A 21398-nucleotide genomic window follows, 5' to 3' on the forward strand; every position below is an offset into this window, starting at 1 on the left:
ATGCATATGCGATCGGCTCGACTGAGCCGCTCGGCCATGATCGGGAGTTGTAGGGCTATAGTGAATAGCCCGTACAGCACCCCCTCGGTTCTCCTGAACCGAAGGGGTCCTGGGGCCGAAGCTAGCCGGAGGATCGGCCGAAGCTACGGCCAGATCCTTCGGCAGCTTTGTGAATAGACCCCAAAGTTATTGCCAAATCAATAGTCCCATATGGAAATTAAAAATTGTTCTGGTCCTTAGACTGTGCACAGTTGTGAGAACTGAAGTGGGTAAAAAATAAAATCAAGCAATTAGTCCCTTTAGATGCATTTCATAAACAAACCATCCATACATATTACATAATCTTAAAAATGCAATAAAAAAATGAAGCTCAACCATTGGGATATTTCATGTGCTACATATTATGACAAGACATGTATATAATAAAATATTGTTCTATTTATAACAAATGTAAAAGACTCTGCTCAATCAATATACAAAGATAACATCTGCTTCCAAGCACGGATAACCTAAATACCACATATTAAAAGCCTAGTAATGCAACCAAGAAATGATTGCAATTTTGATGTCTGGACAGCTAAATTGCTATCATTCTATTGTGTTTTATTAAGCTTTTAACATGTGATGTTAAGGATATCAGTGCTGGATGGGGATGCCAACTTTTTATTTCAATTGCAAAAAAACTTTTAAATTTGATAAAAATAAAATAATATTTTATGTATGTCTTGTCATAATATGTAGCACCCGGAAAGTCCCAATAGTTGAGCACCATTTTGTATTTAACTCTTACAATTGTGGGATGTGATGTGTTGATACAGTATCTAGATTGGATCCACATACTATAATGAATATATTACATCACTGACTTCACAAATCAGAAATTCATCTAGTCCATTATTTATCAACTTTATTGTAATTATTATTACTAATATTATTATTTGTATTTTAATGAACAGTATATTTTGACTTTTAATATAATGCACTTTTTTGTATATTTGCTATTGAATTTTAACTATAATATATTCTGAATATCCTGCAAAAGAAAATGCCTACATTTTATTTAATTTTTTGTATTTCTCTCAGCATTGCTCATCCTGGAAAGCATTTCTTTAGTAAATTATTATTAAACATCGTCTTCAGAGAACAGTCAGAGTTTGTTCTATTGGATGAAAGTTTCTGGACAATCTCTCAGGGAATGGAATCTGAATTTACTTTTCTTCACCTGCTCACTGAAGTCAGTTTAGAGACACATTTAGAATTTTGTATCTCTTGTGTCTTATACAGTAAAATCAGTAAAGTACAGTAATATTCCTTTTGTCTTCAATTCACCTGATGTGACGTATTCCAAACATTGCAGCAGATTGTACAGAATAGTAAAGCAGTTTACATCATTGTTCATTTTTAGAGAGATGTGAAACCTTCTCTGTGCAGTTCCTTTGGGACTACGGACACCTGAGCTGAGCGGCTCACTAGAGATATCCAAAAACTCAACACATGATTACAGTGGTGGGACCGCTCCGCTCATAATAGAATAAAAGAACAACAAAAGAGTCACCAAAGAACAAATGTGATATTTTACTGGATGAAAGTTTCTGCCGGATTCCCCCAGGAAGCAGACTCTGAATTTACTGATCACCATCTGCTTTCCAATACAAACTGTCATCATACAAATGTTATCATATCTCTTTCACATTAACTATTCATTTTCTTTGGGTGTTAGACATCTAAATAATGCTGCTTGTGTGCCTTCAGTCCCTATCAAGTGCAATACAGAATGCAGATCAACATTTTATTAAAAAAATTAATTCCATCAAAAAACAAAAAATAAAACAATGTGTCTGGCCTGCTAAGCAATACAATTTACATGCAGTGAGATAAACGAATTGCCAAAAAATCCCCATACACTCAGCTATCATAAAGAAGCAGCATTTGTGTGAGTGCTTATCACTAAAATCTCTATACCAATCTCTGGTATGTGGAATCTCATGCACCAGTCATTGCATAGCACAAAGTCAAATGCATGAGCAGTACAATACTTCCTTTGCTGGGGTTTTCACATTCTCCATTAATACTAGACAGGTTTTCTTTTGTAATATTGTCTTGCAAACATTTTATTTTTTTCTGTACATTTTAAAGAAAAAAATGTCTTAACCCTTGATGTGGACCAACCCCCGCACTGTAAGGGTTAGGTGCTTATTTCCGTCTAGTTGGAAAAATAATACTTGCTATTGTGAACCGAAGGGGTCCTGGGGCCGAAGCTAGCCGAAGGATCGGCCGAAGCTACGGCCAGATCCTTCGGCAGCTTCGTGAATAGACCCCTTAATGTTCAGTGGATTCATTCTAGTTATAGGCCTCCAATATCATATTTTTCTTTCTTGTTGACCCAGGTTCTGTATGTTTGGGACTTGTCTATTAATCATTTTAATCTCTCTTCATGGCCAAGTCCTCTTGTGCCCATTTTATTAACCTTTAAATTCCTCACGACATGCACTGTTTCAAGTTTCTGAAAGAAAGTAGTTTGCTTTTCCAGGTGAGGCGTGTTTTTCACCCAGGAAGCAATGAGGTGAAAAGGGAGCGGGTGCCTTCAGCACAGCTTACTGGAAAGCTTTGGTTTGAGGCGATGCAACTACTGGATTTTGTTAGTTCCTTAAGGCCGGGTTCAGATATAGTCATACCTTTGCCATCTTTTCAAAGTTTGTGTATGTTGGCTGAACCTGTTGACCATGTGTTATCATCTATATATAATATATGAAGAGGGAGTAGGGCATCTGGAAATGCACCATTTATGACAGCATTGGTACAGGACCTTGATAGGGATTTCTCAGATGCCGAGTGGAATAAGATCTTTAAGCTGACACTCCCCATCATATCATCAGGAGAAGTATTATAAAATAGTGACTAGATGGTACAAGTGCCCAAAAATATTACATCATATATATCTAACTACCTCTGACCAATGCTGGAGATGTCTATATGTGGAGAGATCTTATTCACATATTTGGTGGAGTTGCGACCACAAGTTGCTTTCCTTTCACTCTTACTGGGTTCCATTAAGAGTAATAAAAAAAAATATACATTGGTTTTGCCTATCGACTGCCAGAGTATTTATATCTCATTGTTGGAAAACAAAAGTGATTCCGACATTAGAATGCTGCATGGGTCTTACGGATGATATGATGGAAATGGAAAGGCTGATTGCAGAAGATAATGATCGGCTAGATAAACATTTGGTCGGGTTAGAAGGAATATAAAGTTATGAAGGAGTTCCAAGTTTTGTTAGCAGATAGTTGCCTAGGTAATAACATGAGTGAAAGTCATCAGCTTAGGTGGGGTACCCTATTTGGGTCTTGAAGGGTCATCAGGTGGCTAAGCCTTAAATATGGCCCTTATCTCCTAAGCTTATGCCCCCAGACTGATAAGAATATATAGATGAGTCCTCTTTTTTACTGTTTACCTTGAGATATTTAGTTTTGTCTAGTATTGATTAATCAGCCTAATTGATTTATTCTAAAAGCATCTTTTTAGTGAGTCCCTCATGTTTTATGCTTTAGTTTTAATGTTAGAGTTTCGTTTTTTTAAATGGGGGAGGGAATTAATGCAATTATATTTCCACACTTTGGTCTACAGGTCCGCATAATGGAGTTAGCTTTTAAGTTATGAGAAGATATACCGATCAAAAGAAAGGGGAGGAGAAGGTGGAGGGAGGGATGTGTGGGGGAGAGACGGGGTAGGGAATAGGGTGTAGGGAAACTTAAAATTGTCACTTCACTTTAAATATAAAATGTTTAAATAGGTAGGAAGGGGGGTCTTTACATTTCCCCCATTGGTATAAGAGGGAAAGGGGTATTGGGTGCACAAGGATTGAGATTAATGTGCACAAGGAGTTTTTTTTTTAACCTTTTAGATATTCTTACACAGTTACACTGATATATTTAGTGATGTAGAATTGGAATACCCACTTTTGTTCACATTATTTGTATGTACTTATAGGTTTTACACATAACCTATAAAGTACAGTATAGTCTGTTCATTTAAATAGTGTTTCTAAAGTCACATACGTAGGTAAAAAGGGCTCTTATTATATTCCTCCCAATTTAGGTATTTTGGATGTCAAATATAGAGGTATAGAATGTATAATGGTAAACCTGGCAATAAGAACAGTACAATAGGTATATAATAGGAACATAGTAATATACAATAGCCTTCCTTTTTTTTTTTTCTTTTATATGAAGTATTTTATTATAGACATAAACAAAGGGTTAATTAGAGGTTAAATAATAAATATTTTGTATGGTTTCTGTGATAAAGATACAAATATATGTTTAGAGTTGCATTAAGGCCAACACGAGTATAGTAGAGTAATAACGACTATGTATTGGAAATTGATGTACTCTGTTTTGGAGAGTTAGTTTTTATGATTTGCGTTTTGTGTCATGTGAATTATTTAATGTTATGTGAAAATTTCTGTTTGTAATGATGAAGAGTTAATAAATATTTATTTACCAAAGAATATTTTATATCATTCTTCCTGCCAGCATGTATTTTCTTGTGTTTAGCTTAGGGTTGAAAAGTAGAATATACAATTTTGGAGAAAATATACAGACTAATATTCCAGCACTGGAGATCAGTATGGCGAATATCTCCACAGCTACTGTATACTTTCCTCTGGTACACAGATAAGCCGGAATCATGGCAATCCAGACACTGCAGAAGACCAACATGCTGAAGGTGATGTACTTGGCCTCATTAAAACTGTCTGGTAATGTCCTCACCATGAAAGCCAGAACAAAACTCACAGCTGCCAGAAACCCCATATAACCCAACATAGAGTAAAACCAGATAACTGACCCTTCATTACACTGAATGATGATCTTCCCAGGATAGGAGTGCATGTCATACTCTTGAGATGGTGGAGAGATGGACAACCAGAAAACACCAATCATAACCTGAATTAATGAGCAGAACAACAGGACTGTTTTGGGAAGTTTGACTCCCACCCATTTCCTACAGGAGCTTCCAGGTCTGGTGGCTTTAAAAGCAATAAAAACCATGATGGTTTTGGCTAGGATAGAAGACAGAGAGACTGTGAAGACAATTCCAAAGAAGACTTGTTGCAGCATACAAGTTATATCCACCGGATGTCCAAGGAACAGGAAAACAGAAAGGAAACTCAGCATGAGAGAGAAGAGCAGAATGAAGCTGAGGTTCCTGTTATTGGCTCTGACTATGGGAGTGCTCCGAAACCAAACAAACATTCCAAGTATAGAGAGAGATGTAGCAGAAAATATGACTGAAAATGCAGAAAGAAATACAACCACAATGTCCTTCTCATATGACAAATACTCATAACATTTGGCAACACAAATATTTCTAGCCTCATTAGGCCATTGATCTTCAGGACACATCTGGCAGTTTTCACTATCTGTAGAAGAAAAATATACTGAAAAATGTGCATAATGTACAATGAATGCTGCCACCAAACCTTCTTGTGACCAGAGTTTATTGAAAGTTAGACACCCAGATCTGGTTTACCAGTGTTGGTATGTGTCAGTTAACTTGACAATACCTCTACGACTCAGCTCTCCAATTGACAGTGGGTATGAAAACTCAGAACACAAACTTATGTGTATTCCTAGTTCTCAGCAGGAAGGTAAATTAACATGCCCTTTTCTGTGATGTGAACATAAAAGATAAGCAATTTTTAGAATGCTATTAATAGATATCTAAATGTTTTTCTTTTTTGTACCACAAACATTATTTTGGTGTCAATATAACAGGGGAAAACTGCAGAATAAAATTAGCACTTCATATCTATAGCAAGAATTTGTTTTAAAAGTATTACTGGTCAAAGTGGAAAAAAACTTCTTTGTTTCTTAAATATTTAAAACCAAAATACATTCCGTATAATTTTGCAAGGAACACAAAGATTACCAGAATGGATTGATATTTCTCCCTCTGAACACTGAACACAGTCATAACAGCATACATGGTACCCATCCCTTAGAGCTTTTCTAAACCCTGGAAGACATTCTGCAGAACATCGACCTCTTGGGGCCTAAGATAAAAAACAATATAAATGATTACAAATACTATTTATGAAACTAGAAAACCAGAAAATTAAGAAGGACCATATGCCAAAAATGAATGTTATTCACTCTTTAATTTAATTTTAAAGGGACAACCCGAGGCCAAGAAAATAAACCAAATAATGAACTGCTAATTATAATCAGAACATATTTAAACTGGTTTCAAAAAAGTCAACTCCATTTATCTTACCTTAAGGATCATTTTAGCCATGTTGCATTATATTCTTGCATGTGTGTTTGGGTGGCATTACAGCCTCGGGTCTAATTCTAAGCTTTCTCTAAGCTAACTTTCCTTCCTTCGTTTTTTTTAGGAGAACAACATGTTATACAAAGGCTCTGATTTACTAAAGGAGTAGAGTGTGTTCTCTTTCAAAATGAATATTTTACTTTGCAAGGAAATATTAACTTAGCTAATTGGATGTGTTGAAAATTTATTTAGGCAAAGAATACCCAATAATATGCAAGAAAAACGCAGGGTTTTTGCTCGATTCAATGTTTGAAGTGATAACTGCTTTACTGCATTTAACTTTGCATAGAGAAATTCACTTTAAAAATAGAAAAACTTTGTTTAGGTGACATAACAATTTTGGTAATTAACAGCTAAGTTTTAAATAGGACATTGCTCCTTTGGTACAATATTTTAAAGTAGGTATGGTACCACAGGGACTTAGAGAAAGGACTTCCCCATCTGAGCCTTTAAAAAATTAAAGGTAAAAATAAGGGGAAATAATGTCAAGATGTTGGTGGAACAATTTAAAAATTGGATGTTGTTGATGGATTCATCAAATTATCCGAGATTAATGTAGTCCTTTTCTGAGGATGGTCAAGGATTTAAAAAGGAGTGATAATTGTGGGTGTAACGGTAGCAGTGGGGGTATGTTGAAGGAATCTTACTGGTAAAAGAACTCAAAAACCTTGTGCTTAGAGAATATACCACTCCAACTCTCTATATTAATCTGACAATCCACAAAATTCAACCAGCCCCCATGGTGACCCTATCATAGAAGGGGTAGGATAGTATTTGGATGCAAAATTACAACATGTAGTAAAGAAATAAGGTCATGCTTACAAAGCTCTAACTGAGTCCTGTAGAGATTACAACATGTGTAGATTGAAGGTGAGTATATTCTGGTTGAAGAGCTTGTAGATCATGTATCTAAGTCCATCCCACATGGGGTAGGATTGTAAGCAGGTGTACAATAATAAGAACGGATTTAATTATTCCATTGTCAGTACGATTAAGTTTGTACTGATGCATACAATGAGTTTAGATTCATATCGAAAAATATCTGAACATGAGCTCTTCTGAATCTGGAAGGAACTACTCCCCCAATCGTCTTCTGGCATGGAATACCCCAACTGCAGCTTGACATAAGAAAAGGGGTGGGCTGCAATTATGTCATTGAACTTATATGGCTATGTGCCTATATTTGGTAGATATAAGGTAAATGATGCCAGCAAAATCATCCTGTCCCTCTGTTTACATGCACTGCAGTAATACCTGACCTACAGCTGATAGGGTGGATGTGCCCATGACATTTCCTTGCTCAAAGGAGCTCAAGTTTTGACCATATTTGGTCAGCACCTGAGTTCCTCCCTACTGGCGAAGAATTTATTTAGACTTGATGGAAGAACGTATCATCAGAAGCAGGAAGTAGATATGGTGTATGCATTTTTACATATTGGATGATGGGTGGAGAGTGTGGTCTCCATCATCATCAGCATTTTGTGGACATGTCACCTACCGGCTAAAATATGATGATGATGGGATTACTTGGACATTTTGATCAGGGGATCGGAGAATTAAATTTGTTCAGCCGGAAGCATAGCAGAAGCAAGTGAGGAGAAAGCATGGGGTGATGTGTGTGTGAGGCTGAGCAGTGGACACAGGTTGGTGTGTGTGCAAGGTTGAATAATGGATATGGGACAGTGTGTGTGAGGCTGAGCGGTGGATGCTGGAAGTGTGGGCAAAGCTGAAGTTCTGCATGTGTGGCTGAGTGGTGATGAGGGAGTGTACTGCTGCTGAGTGGGCTCACAGGAATGGTTGCATGAGAGCTGTGGGGGAGCCATAACCCAGGAGCAGTGAGGATGTCTGGGATCTGTAATCAGTGATCTGTGAGCAGGAGGAGAGTGGGGGAGAGTAGATGAGGACATTGTGTATGTAGCATGGAGGAGGCATGGGACATGTGTGCAAGTGTACTGTGATAATTGTAGGGACTGTTGCTTGTTGCTGTGATAATTGTAGGTACTGTAGGTGTACTGTAAGAATTGCGGGCAGTACTGTAAGAAATGTGGGCTTTCCTTTAATAATTGTGGGCACTGTTGCTGTGCTGTAATAATTGTGGGCACTTTTGTTGTACTGTGATAATTATGGACACTGTATTTGTGTTATGAAAATTGTGGGTACTGTGATAATTGTGGGTGTAACGGTAGCAGCTGGTCTAAACCTTCTGGACGTCACCAACAAGCAACTATACAAAGTTTCAATCCTACCATGCCATCAGTGTGACATGCCGATACCACTCTCAGCAGCACCCTGCACAGAGATTTCACAACTGGTGGGACAGCGATATAAGGTCAGAAGACAGAGAGTAATCTTCACTGGGGTTTGGTTAACTCTACAATTAACCGTTTACACCAAATAACAGCTGCTACCACATGTTTAAATGGAAACACAAATCATTCCCAACAAGTGCTATGACAATTGAGAAACTTAAACAATGCCTGTGATGCAACAAAAACAATGAAAAAGAATAAAACTGTGAGTACTTAACAAGTCCTGGTTTTTGTGAGTTCTATCAGTTTATTGCAACAGAAGATGGATCCAGATGGCCCTTCCTCAAAGTAAGGCTTGCAAACGTTCTTTTCTTAAAGGGGGCTTTTTCACTGATCCTACACAATTATCCTTATTTTTTTATGTTAAAACAAGAGCTTCCATCACTGAACTGACCCTTTTCCCAATGAGGAATAATCAGGGGTAGTGAGAAGTAGGGCTGAACACTTTATTATCTTCTCCTCTGCCAAACTGTCAATGTCATATCAATAGACATATTCCTATAGTTTCACCGAATATCGCCTGAAACACCATAGATTATTGTGTGTTGTATGCCTGACTCAGAAGAGGTAATGTGGGTCTTTAGACCTCTGGACCTTCCAGATCCACCAAGTTTGATATGTGCATGCTTCATTTTAAATTAAATAGCTACATATATATTAACTATTAAGGTCTAGCGCTTTTATTAGATGGAGCGAGATACCTGTCATTCCCTTGTTATCAGGCTAGGCGATAGTTGGGAGATTTGCAAAGCTGTCTAATTAATTGGGGCATCTGCTAGTTTTTCATTAGGGCTAATTCACACCCCAGCATTTTGAAATCTTGAATAAACGAGTCAGGTCAAAAGTCATTATTTTATAGGCTATAAAGATCAAAGGGATTAGACTAGCAGATGTTGGGTCTGGAATTTTAAGATGGCCTAAACTAAATTTAACTTATCTGTTTAAGGGCAGCCTGATGTAATTCAAAGAGCAGCCTGATGTCATTCAAGAAGCACATACACTGAGCATGACTTCACTGTCACTGCTTTTGTTTTTTGCCAATATATGCCATTTATTTATATTATAACATAAAACAAACATCAACAAAACCACAGAAATTCAGCTTTCCCAAAGTACAGAGAGTTATAACGTCACATCAAAATAGCAGTGAGAAAAATTTTCAATCAATATCCTCTCCTTGAAACCCCCTCTACCCAAATTATTCTAGTGCCTTATGGTAATAAGGTACTATAGAGCAGAAGGGGAAGCTAACTATAATTCCGCATGTAAAATAAAAGAGAAGAAAAACAACATAAGGGAAGGGGAGAAAAACTTGGCATCCATGCCCAGAGGGGACTCCTAACAGCAAAGGCACAGTCAATCTTCAGTCTCTCATCTACTAATTGTGCACAATGTATTATCTGTATTTTCCTTAGGAATTACTGTAATAGATGCTTCCTGAGCTCGTCTTGGAAAGGGACAGTCCTCTAATATAGAGTTAAAGGCCTCCTTTAAAGTAGGTAATAAAGGTTTCCGTAAAAGTTTATAAAATAAACCTATATAGCCATCTGACCCTGGGCTCTTTCCTCAGGGCAAAGCTCAAATAGTTCTAGATATCTCCTCTTCAGAGAAAGGCTTTGAGAGTTCTTTAATCACCTCCTCCCTTAAGGTCGAGAGAGGTATCACTTGTACAAAATCATGCACATGTGTGTTCATATTGACCTACCCATTTACAAACCCTGAAGAGGAGATAATATATAGTTCAGAATAATATAAATATAACTTCACTTTTGACCTTCTGTGTCTTCATAGCACCTCAGAAAACAACAAATACCATATATACTCGAGTAAAAGCCGTCCCGAATATAAGGTGTCCCGAATATAAGCCGAGGTACCTAATTTTACCACAAAAAAAACTGGGAAAAAGTATTGACTCGAATATAAGCCGAGGGTGGGAAATGAGGCAGATACTGGTAAATGTACAAAATGAAGATAGATACCAATAAAATTACATGAATATTTATTTAAAAGAAAAACAATAACAGAAAAAAAGAAAAAAAACTCTCCCGGGCGCTCTAGGAGTCTCCCGCTCCCGACTGCCCAGGAGAGAAACACTGATTTTCCTTTTTTTTTCTTTATTCTGACACGGAGCCGTGTCAGAATAGAAAAAAAATTAATAATTTTTGCCCATAGGAATGCATTGCTAGATTCCTATTGGCTATTTCAATTTGCAATAGCCAATAGTAAATTTTTTTTTCTGTTCTGACATGGCTCCGTGTCAGAATAAAGAAAAAAAAATGGGTTTCTCTCCTGGGCGGCCGGGAGCAGGAGACTCCCGGAGCGCCATGGAGAGTTTGCTGTCTGGAGATCAGTGTCCCTGGTTAGCTGGTAACCAGGGACGCTGATCTCTCTGCAAGTGGCCGGAGCCAGCCGTAAGATCATGCCTGGCTCCGCCCAGCTGCCAGAAGCAGGCTGTCGGCCGGCCAATGGCCGGCCGCTCGGCCAGCTTCGGCTTTCAGCGTGACTCAGCCGAGCCGAGGCATATGCCTTCGGCTCGACTGAGCCGCTCAGCTAAGTTTGGGAGCTGTACAGCTATTGTGAATAGCCCGTACAGCAGCCCTTTGGTTCTACAGAACCGAAGGGGTCCTGGGGCCGAAGCTAGCTGAAGGATCGGCCGAAGCTACGGCTAGATCCTTCAGCTGCTTCGTGAATAGTCCCTTGAAAGTAGCAATATGTTTAATTTACACATTGGTTGATGGTAGTTAGGGCTCAACACAGTCTAGAAAAACTGAATGTGAATAAATCCCCAGGGCCAGATAACTTACTCTCACAAGTACTTAAAGAGCTAAGCCAAGTTATAGTGAGATTGATGTTCTAAATTTTTAAGGACTCCTTAATGACCTGGGGGGTACCAACTGATCAGCGTAAAGCAACTGTTGTACCAATATTCAAAAAAGGATTAAGATGTGTACCTGGGAATTAGAGACCAGGCAGCCTAACATCTACAGTATAGTATTTAAATTATTTAAGGGAATGAAGATTGACTGTATTCAGGAATTTGCCTATGATCATGATATCATAAGTGACTACCAGCAAGATGTAATGAAAGATCATCCTTTTTAAACCAAACTATTAGCATTCTATGCAGAGGTGAGTGGCAACCTGGATGGAGGAAAGCCAGTGGATGTAGTGTATCTAGTGTGATCTATATTTTGAAAAGCATGTAATACAGTACCCCATACATGCCTAATAGTCATGCTACAATCTATGAGCATTGATGGAATGGTGTATACATTGAGAATTGGCTAAAGGAACGTGTCCAGAGATTACCATAAATGTCTCATTTTCTAATTGGCCTTTGGTTGGGAGTGGCGTGCCCCAGAGTTTTAGGTCCAAGGGTTCAACGTGTTTATTAACTATATTGGGGTTGGTGTTAATAGTCATATTCCATTGTTTGCATAGGATAGAAGAAAGAAGACATGGGTAAAGTAGGGGAGAGGGCAACTACATGGCAGATGAGATTTAATACAGAAAAATTTAAATTTATGAGTTTGGGTATTAAAAATATATGCATGCAAGCTATAAATTATTGGGAGCTTCATTGGAGGAATCGGAGGTGGAAAAGTATTTGAGGTTCTTGAAGATAGCCCACATAGAAACAGCATGCAATGCCAAGCTGCAGTAAATAAAGACAACAAGCAACTCTCATGCATAATAAAGGAATGTACTCTAAAGACAAATTGATAATTCTGCCACTTTACAAAACCTTGGTTCAGCCTCATCTTAGGTATTAGGTTCATTTTGGTCACCAATCCACAGAAAATATGTCTTTAAGTTGAAGAGAGTCAACAGAAGGGCAACAAAACTAATAAAGGGGTTAGAGGGTAAAACCTATGTGGAAATATTGCAAATATTAATTGTGTTCACTCTGGAAAAGGGGAGATTAGGATGGGACATGGCTATAATATACAAATTGTTTTATATTGATGGTAGAATCCGTAATAAACTGTATATTGTTAGTTCATTCAAAAAGACAAGAGGCCACCACCTGAAATTGGAAGAAAAAATGTTTTATACAAAACTGTGAAGGCAAATCTTTACTGTAAGAGTGGTAACATTGTGGAACTCCTTTCATCAGGCAGAGGTTTCAGGTAAAAGTATTAACTCATTCAAGAACTTTTAAAATGTTTTTCTCAGAGAGCAAAATATATAGGGGTATAGGTACTCTTAGTAACTCATACAGACACACATACACACACACACACACACACACACACACACTTACATAGGGGGAACTCGATGGACCTGTTTTTTTTATTCACCTATGTGACTATTTTCTAATCGAATGGAGGGGGGATGAGTTGGAATTTGCTAATTTTTACGAAAATATAAATAATAATTTAAATTAAATTTATCTTACATACAAATGGTTATAGACTCCATTTTTTAAATGTGGAAATGATATTAAAAAAAAAAAAGTGATGACAAGGCATTTTGCTAGCCAGCAGTAGATAATATCGTCCTCCATGCCTCCTCCGTACAATAGACATTGAGAAAAGTCCTGTAACGGTACATTTTGCTACATGTTACAATAATTTCCCCAAAAAATAAAGGTGTTCACCCATTGAATTTAGGTGCATTGAAGGGCATTTATGACCAAAGTTTGCTTTAAAAAGTGTGATTTTATATTTCTGAATGCTCTACCTGCATCAAAATGAATCAGCAGTTGTAATTGAGGGTCTTTTTGTGATGGTAGCAAGATGGAAAGTACTTCTTACTGGTAATTGGTGGTGGCTCAAAGACATCTTTGGCATTTGAGACTGTTATTGTATTTGTGTTTATACATCAATATTATTCTGTCAAAGCCTGTGTATAAAAATAGGGAAAACTGGTACCTTTGTGTATCCTTACCCAGCATCCTTCTCCTCTTTCACTGCATTTACACCAGATACAGTGTATACAATGATCTCAATGGATGGTCTGAGCAAAGTGGCTGTGAGCAATACTGGCCACTAAATAGAGCTTGTCACCCTAAATGTAAGACACATGTTCGTCATGTGAATACAGATTACAAGGCAGGAATATGGACATACACAGTAGCCAGTGGCAGAACAATCACCACCCAGGCTGGGTCGCTATGGTATATCAGGCTACTGGCTGTCACTGGCGGCTGTGAGGAGATACGCGCCACTGTTCAGATCACTGACAACCTGTCAGTGATCTGTGCAGTGGCGCGTTCCTCCTCACAGCAGCTGCTTAGTCTGTGACAGCCAGCAGCTTCAGAGGAGGCCATGCACACTAGCTCCATCTGCTGTACATCTCCTACTTGGCAGTCACCGGATGTGCCAAGTGGGAGCTTTCGTTAGAACACCAGCGTCGGCAGCGAAGAAGGAGGCAGGGCCCGGCGATGGAGGAGGTGGAGAGCGATCTGGGCTGACAGGTAAGATGGTTTGACCAGCCCACCTGAGACCCTGCAGAGCCCATAGAGAGTCTATGGTGGGCTCTGCAGGGTCACTCTCAAGTGGGTTGTTTGGGATATCAGGTGGGCGTAATTAGAAATCACAGGGCAGCATACAAAATGTTGCTATGGGGCCCTGGGATTTTTAGTTATGCCCCTGACAGTAGCATTCTGAAAACATCTATGATGAAGACAGGAGGGTTTCCTGTGTTCTGCTAAAAATCTTTTAAATGTGAGTAAAATAGGAGGTGTGAAGTTAGGAATGTGATGACCACCTTGTGTGCATTACCAGCACCCAAGGATATTCAGATGAGTATAATATCTGATGGGATACTGAATGTTATTAATGTGAAGTAAGCACTTAGTTTTTGTGTTATGTGCATTAAGTAAAAAACAAGCAACATGTTTTTGGAGTACATCTGCCTGTGTAAATGCACAAGGTTGTTTCTGGCAATAATGGATAACTTGTGGTGCAGAGTGTCAGCAGGGAGTATGATTGTAAAGGGACTTTTAACATAATCAACTGAAACATTTAACCCCATAATGTTTTAGAAAAGTTAAATATATAATATCGCAAGGTCTGCTTGTTTATCATTTGAAAATACTTCATGTAAGGGTTTGCTTTTGTCCCTGATGATCTCAAGGATAAAGTGAACGTCTCTGCTGGATTTCAAGACAATGTTCTATATTGATACACAGAATGATCCATCATGAATATCTTTGCTGTAATCGCATGGGCTCATCGCTTTTAAAGCTCTTTTGCTGCTTGTTTGGGCGCAGGTGCACTTTAAAGGAGAACTATGGGGTCAGGGCTTTTCCCCATAGTTCTCCTTAGGGTAACGGGAGGACACAAACTAGCATCCTCCCATCACCCTAAGCTGTAGCTCGCGGTGTACTGAGACGCCGCAGCCGGATCGGATCCCGACATCGATGTCGAGATCCGCCCAGCTGCGTGACTGACAGCTGGCTCTGCCTATCTAGAGGCAGAGCCAGATCTGAAAATTAAAGAAAACTGTATTTGGAGAAATATGTTGGTTGCTACTGCTGAAGGTAGTAAATACTTTTTTTTTTCTTTTACCTCTTTCTTACCACTTTCTTGATAACCAACCCAGAAAAAATGTGTAGGTGTGTAGGGTGTGAAGAGGAATATCAGATCTACATATTTTTTCCAGGTCAATGATTTAGGAAGCATTAGATCCTTTGGATGAACATGACAGCCAGTGACCTGCAGATTTAAAAATGGGCAAGAGTCACTAATGACAGCCTATGTATTCTAAAAGTATGAGTTTCCTTTTATTTCACCTGGTCACGTTTCCATGATATTAGCTGTGGTGTGAGAGTAAGTTGCTGGTTTTCTGGAAGAGACCCATCAAAGCGGCCCACAAGACTACAATATGTAACATTTTTGTCTTTAACTTGTGTTATCCAATTTACAATTTTCAGCGGGCTGGGCAGATCTCCCTTTTCTTTAAAATATATTTCCTTGTCATATGGATCCATGTAGTGTACTGAGTGTACATAGTGGGATACCTTAAAAATACAGAGCCATTAAATGAACCAAGAATACAGTACATGTAGTACCCATACCTATAAAATCTACCTACAGATTTAGTATGCATTTCTTAGCGGGTTATTCACAAAGGCTGGCTTCGGCTATTTGAGCCCTTCAGTACAGTAGAACCAAAGGGCTGCTGTACGGGCTAGTCACTATAGCCCTACAGCTCCCGCAGTTGGCCGAGCGGCTCAGTCGAGTAAAGGCATATGCTTCGGCTTGAATGAGCTGAGGTGAAAGCCAAAGCTGGCCGTCATCTCACGGCTGGCTCCGGCCACTTGCAGAGACAGATAAGCGTCCCCTGGTTACCACCTGGTCCACCATAGAACTTACAAAGGAGTTTTCAGGAACTATTGGAATTTGTTGGAATCCATGGCTACTGGGGAACCTGTATCAGTTCGAAAAATTACCAAAGCATGAGAAGACTGCATTAGGGGCCGCTGATGAAGTCTGTTAAATCACATCATGCTGGAGGTTCTAAGGGTTTTTTAAATAAAATATACATTGTGCTGTATATGTATAATATATATCCCTAGACGTTTACATTGTTGTTGTTTTTATGGCCACTCCTATTTTCATCAGAACTGATATCTTTATGGTCAGTTTGGTAATGATACAGTTAAGCAAAACAGAGGCATTCTGTGAGAATATTAGGCTAAGAACAGTGGTGTGGTGGGTGCTGGTATCTACCAACTTGCTCAGTGCAGAGTTTCTTGGTCGAGTTGAGTAGGAGAAAAAGTATTGGAAGAACCCGAATTCCAAGGAGAGCTTATACATCTTATGTACATGCAATTTTAAGGTTGTGAGTGTATTTATCTCTCACTTACATTGTAATTAATATCTTAGGTGAGGATTCATTTTTATCTTTTTAATAACGTCTTAATTGAAAAGGTATCTGTAGCCTAGGGTTTTATAGACAGCTTGATCTTCTTTGATTTACTACTTGCCATAGGCGTTGCTACAGGGGGGCAAGGGGGTCAATTGCCCCCTCCAGGTTATTCCGTCCCCCCTGTGTGGTCCCCCGCTGATTCCCCTTCAAAACGGCCGCCGCTACTGCTGCGATCTCCTTTGACAGCACTTCTCTGCTGAGGAGAAAATACATTCGACTGCCTGCCCACTTCACTGTATGGGCATCTCGGCAGTCGGTAGCCACCTGTGTGTTCCTCCTCCCACCTTTGCTGTTATTGGCTGGGAGGGAGAGTGCAGGACCGCCATTGGCTGCCTGTGTATTTCAGCAGCGTGGGACCTGCAAGGCACAAGGCTGCTTGGGGCTTTACTTGCAAGAAACATTGATGTTCCACCCGCCACCCAGAGAGGAAGAAAAGGGCATCAATTAGCATATCAGCACTGTAAGTCCCTTTTCTACCTTTGTTACACTGCTGACCTCGGCACTCTGCGTTACATTACTGACCTCTGCACTCTGCGTTACATTACTGACCTCTGCACTCTGCGTTACATTACTGACCTCTACATTCCGTGTTACATTAATGACCAATGCACTCTGCATTACACCACTGACCTCTGTACTCTGTGTTATAACTGACCTCTGCCCCAATACTAAAAACCAATACTGGCACACAAATTGACTCAGGTGTCTTAGGTTCGGTGCACCCTTCCCCACTCCTCCTGACACCCTCTGCCCAAGACATCAGACTAGAACCTCAGAGTTGAGCGGCAGGACAGAGTATGTAGCAAATTAATATACTATTATTCTGCATTGTTCTATGTTTTGCTGGGATTTGTAGTCCTCTATAGCTGATGGTATTATTCCGCATTGCTGTATAATGTATTACTGAGATTTGTAGTCCTCTATCGCTAGTGGTATTCTGCATTGCTGTATAACATTGGGGATTATTTACACAGCCCTGGTGTTTGCTGGTGTTTGCTGAAATTGCTTTAAACTATAAAGAAAAGCTTTTGAGACTTTCCCTCTCTTTCCCAGGCCTGAAGCAATACCTGAGGAAGAAAGGAAAATTATTGAAAGCTTGTATTTTAAGTATTAGGTTAGTACAATAAAAAAGTATCATTGCATAGCGCATTACTCTCATATTTTGTAATCTCATTTATATATACTTATTATGTTTTTTTAGTGATATGATTTAGTGTTGAAAATTATTAGTGCCCCCGCAGTTTTGACTTTGGTATCTTATGTGCCCCCCCATATATTGTTCATAGAGTCACCACTAGACATGTGCGATTCGTTTCATTCCGAAATTCGGAGATTCTGATGTATCCGAATTACACATATAATGAATGCAAACAAATCCGAATTTCCGTTGCAGCAAAGTGACATGAAAAACATGAAACTTTCCCTTAAATGTCACTATGAAACGCAACTTCGTATAGACTACCGCTTCTTTTCGAATTCCGAAACAAATTGACTTTCGGGCCAGAATCCCAAAAAATGAAATAACGCAAAATCCGAATCAAAACCAAATGGAACACATTTTTTGCCGGTGCACATGTCTAGTCTCCACTGCTACTGGCTATTGTATTCAGGCAGCCATGGCACCTAAGACCTGCTAAATACAGTAGTGTTGGCAGATTGTGATTGTAACTGATGTAGTCAATGTTCAATTGACATTTTCCCACCCTAATTTGGGATATGTAATGATACTGATACAGCAGCACCATCACTGTGATGCGATCCATAGCAATCATCAGCCTAGCAATTAAGTTGTAAACCTTAAACAATCACTTAGTTACCTTCATAGTACAGCAGACCTATCACAGTGCTGAAACTCACGGAACTGCTACTAACCCCTCACACATGTATTAGATTATAGATTTAGCAAAAATGTTGTATTTGTTGAGTGGTAAAGCCTCAAGGATTACTAGAAATAGTGACATCTACTGCACATATTTTTTATTTTAAGAAGGTGACGCTCTACATTATGGTCTTTTATGTTTTAGTGTTTAAACAAAGGGAAAGGGAAATGGATTGCTGCCAAAGGTAAGTTTATATGGGTTGGGGGCTCCTTTGCACATACTCTTCCACTTTGCTCTGAATGGGAGGGACAGTGTACATTTAATAAAATTTAATACACTCACCTTATGCACAAAACTAGTTAACCTCACTTCGGCTTCACTTTCTTTTATTTGTAAAGAGAGATATACGTCATGCAAAGCTTGAGCTAATGGGGTTGATTTACTAACCTTTTAAACACACCACGAACGTGTATACACCTCTGTAGTGTGTTCCCTCCCAGCATGATCTATGGGAGGAATCTAAACACCTTTGTAGTGTGTACACACCCAGCAGGTGTGTTGTGCAAAGCCCTGCAATGAATTGCAAGGTAATGTGGTGTAAATTAGCTCTATGTTATGTTGCTTGCGTTGATGAATGCAGGAATGTAAATGCATGAGCTAACCATTTTTGTCTAAACTGTGAAGCAGCATTATATATGCATCATGTGCATGATTTTTCCATATATGGCATTAGTGGAAATATGCTTTTAGAGACTTTTTGGTTGATAAATACGTTTTGCTGTGTGAAAATCACACACACCTGGTGTGTGTGTGTGTTTAGGTTAGTAAATCACCCCCAATATGTTTACTGCAAGAAACACTGTATACAGAGTTTTATCATCAGGAAAATATAAATCATTTTTAAAACTCTCCAAAGTGCAGTTATGAATGGGATGGAGAAGTGTGAGTGGAATCAGCAAATTCTTATATGGATGATTTGAATAGCAGTGGTATATAGTTATGAGAATATCATCCAGCATTGGGTCATCCGGGCGGCTTGAGCAAGTAATGCTATCAAAATATTCCTGCATTCTCTCTATAGAGGGATCGGGACTTGAAAACACCAAACTGCAGTTACTGATAAAAAAAAATTCTGTGGCCAATGACCAAGAATCAGGAATGATAAATGTTTTATACATGTGATAAGGAATGCAATGGAGCAAAAACTTGTAATAAGTTCTACTAATTTAGCCGCAAATAATAAGAACTTAAGTAGTTGAGGTCTGAAGATCTAGAGGGATCGTATTATAATTCTTCACAGATACCATGATCTTAAATTCAATACAAATTCCATGATTAGTTAACTGTTTGCTGAGTTGTTGGATCTCCTTCTCTCCATATTCATCATCAGATGTAATGATCCCAACCCAGTTCCACTTCAACCTTTTCAGTAACTTCACTATGGCCACATATTGCATCTCATTATCTGGAACTGTCCGGAAAAGGTTTGGAAACATCTTTCTGTCACTTAGTAAAGTATCTCTAGCTCCATAACTAATCTAGAAAGAAAGAAAAGTTGCTAAATTATTGTGTGGGGAAAGGTTAGAACTTCTGATATCTGGGGTTCTGTTACAGAGCTTTAGCCTCACTTCCTGTCCTCCAGCCAACAATTTCACCAGACAAGAATTAAAGACAAATCAGCAAAATGGACAAAAAATAGAAATAAAGACCTCACGGAGGTTCTAGCCTCCCCCTACTCTACTAAAGACAATCATTTTTATTTCTGTCTGTGTTTCTGTTGGAGAGTTCCCCTTACTTAGTGTATTGTTAAAGGTGGCCAGCAGGACAGGATGTAAAGGAGCACTGAACAATAGTAAAAGCCATTCAGGGTTCTAACCATTCTATACTCTACCCAAAACAAGAAAACAAGGTTTGGCTGAACATTCACATTGTTAGGTTTCTTTTAGGAAGTATATGTTTTGTTTGATGAATTGTTCTCTCACCTCTTGTTTTATCATCAGGACAAGAAGTGAAACTAAATCTTCACAATGGGATATGAACAACAGAAAACAATCTGACATGGGGCTTTTAACCTTTGCCTGATCACTTTTATGTATCAGCAAACAAACAAATCCTAGATTCTTTAGATAGGTTAAGCTCTAACACTTTCTATTAGCTTTGATTCTTGCCCAGCCTCTTCCTAAATCCTAAACATTACTATAAACCAGTGAGGCAGCCCATCATAGTGATGGGTCAATATGAATGTGTGTGTGGGGAAACTATTGGTGAGCTCTGTCCTATAATTGCCCATCAAAACAGCCCATGTTTTGCCAAATTAATAATGCATTGGTGGTTGCTCCAGGTACATACAGTCTAACCAACAAAGTCCACAAAATTTCTTCTAATTACCACCTTTTGAAGCATTAAGTGAAGTCACTCACTTCTATTGTGTTTAAACATGCCATACCTGTAAAGAAGGAAAGGAACATTTAACCCTCCTGCAGCCCACTCTACTGAAAACTACTCCAACGCTGAGTACTCCACTGCTGAATTTTCTTCCAGGACTGTCAATCTCTTGACTCTCCCGGGTGCTCAGTGGTTCCTCCTATGACAGATATATCTCTCATGTATCCTGTAATAAATGAAGTTCAGCAGGAGGAACCACTGACTTCTGGGATGAGATCCAGGAGATCAACAGTAGTATCTGCCTCGGAAAAAAGTGGTTCAGTAGGGGATTACTTATCACCAGAGTTGGGTTTCATCGGCATGGGCAAAAAGGAACATAGGTATTCATTTACTTCTTTGCAGGTATAACATTTTTAAATATAATTTGAGTGACAGTGACTTTATAGAATGTATTAATGGATTTACCTGGTGTTGTTGTCTGAGAGAACCTGTAATTAACAAACGTCTTCTAAATATACATAGTTACATAGTATTTGAGGTTGAATAAAGACATTAGTCCATCAAGTCCAACCTATTAGGATCTCATTCTAGGAGTACCTGTACCCCTGTATATTACGGTCCCTTAAGAAATCGTCCAAAAGTTTCTTGAACAATTCCACATTCTTTGCTGAAA

The 21398-nt window shown here is 38.8% G+C and overlaps 1 protein-coding gene across 1 annotated transcript in view; it reads right to left on the minus strand.

Moving 5' to 3' along the window:
- Positions 1-4730: 4730 nt before the first annotated feature.
- Positions 4731-21398, minus strand: part of LOC108795580 (vomeronasal type-2 receptor 26-like) — a gene marked incomplete at its 3' end in the record, with an annotated part of 27935 nt that continues 11267 nt past the window's right edge. Inside the window, exon 2 of the mRNA XM_018566856.1 lies at positions 4731-5422. Coding sequence (XP_018422358.1) covers positions 4731-5422 — 692 coding nt within the window. The remainder of the gene's footprint in view (positions 5423-21398) is intronic.

This window comes from Nanorana parkeri, unplaced genomic scaffold (genome assembly GCF_000935625.1).
Source record: "Nanorana parkeri isolate BGI_ZX_2015 unplaced genomic scaffold, ASM93562v1 scaffold983, whole genome shotgun sequence".
Lineage (NCBI taxonomy): Eukaryota > Metazoa > Chordata > Amphibia > Anura > Dicroglossidae > Nanorana > Nanorana parkeri.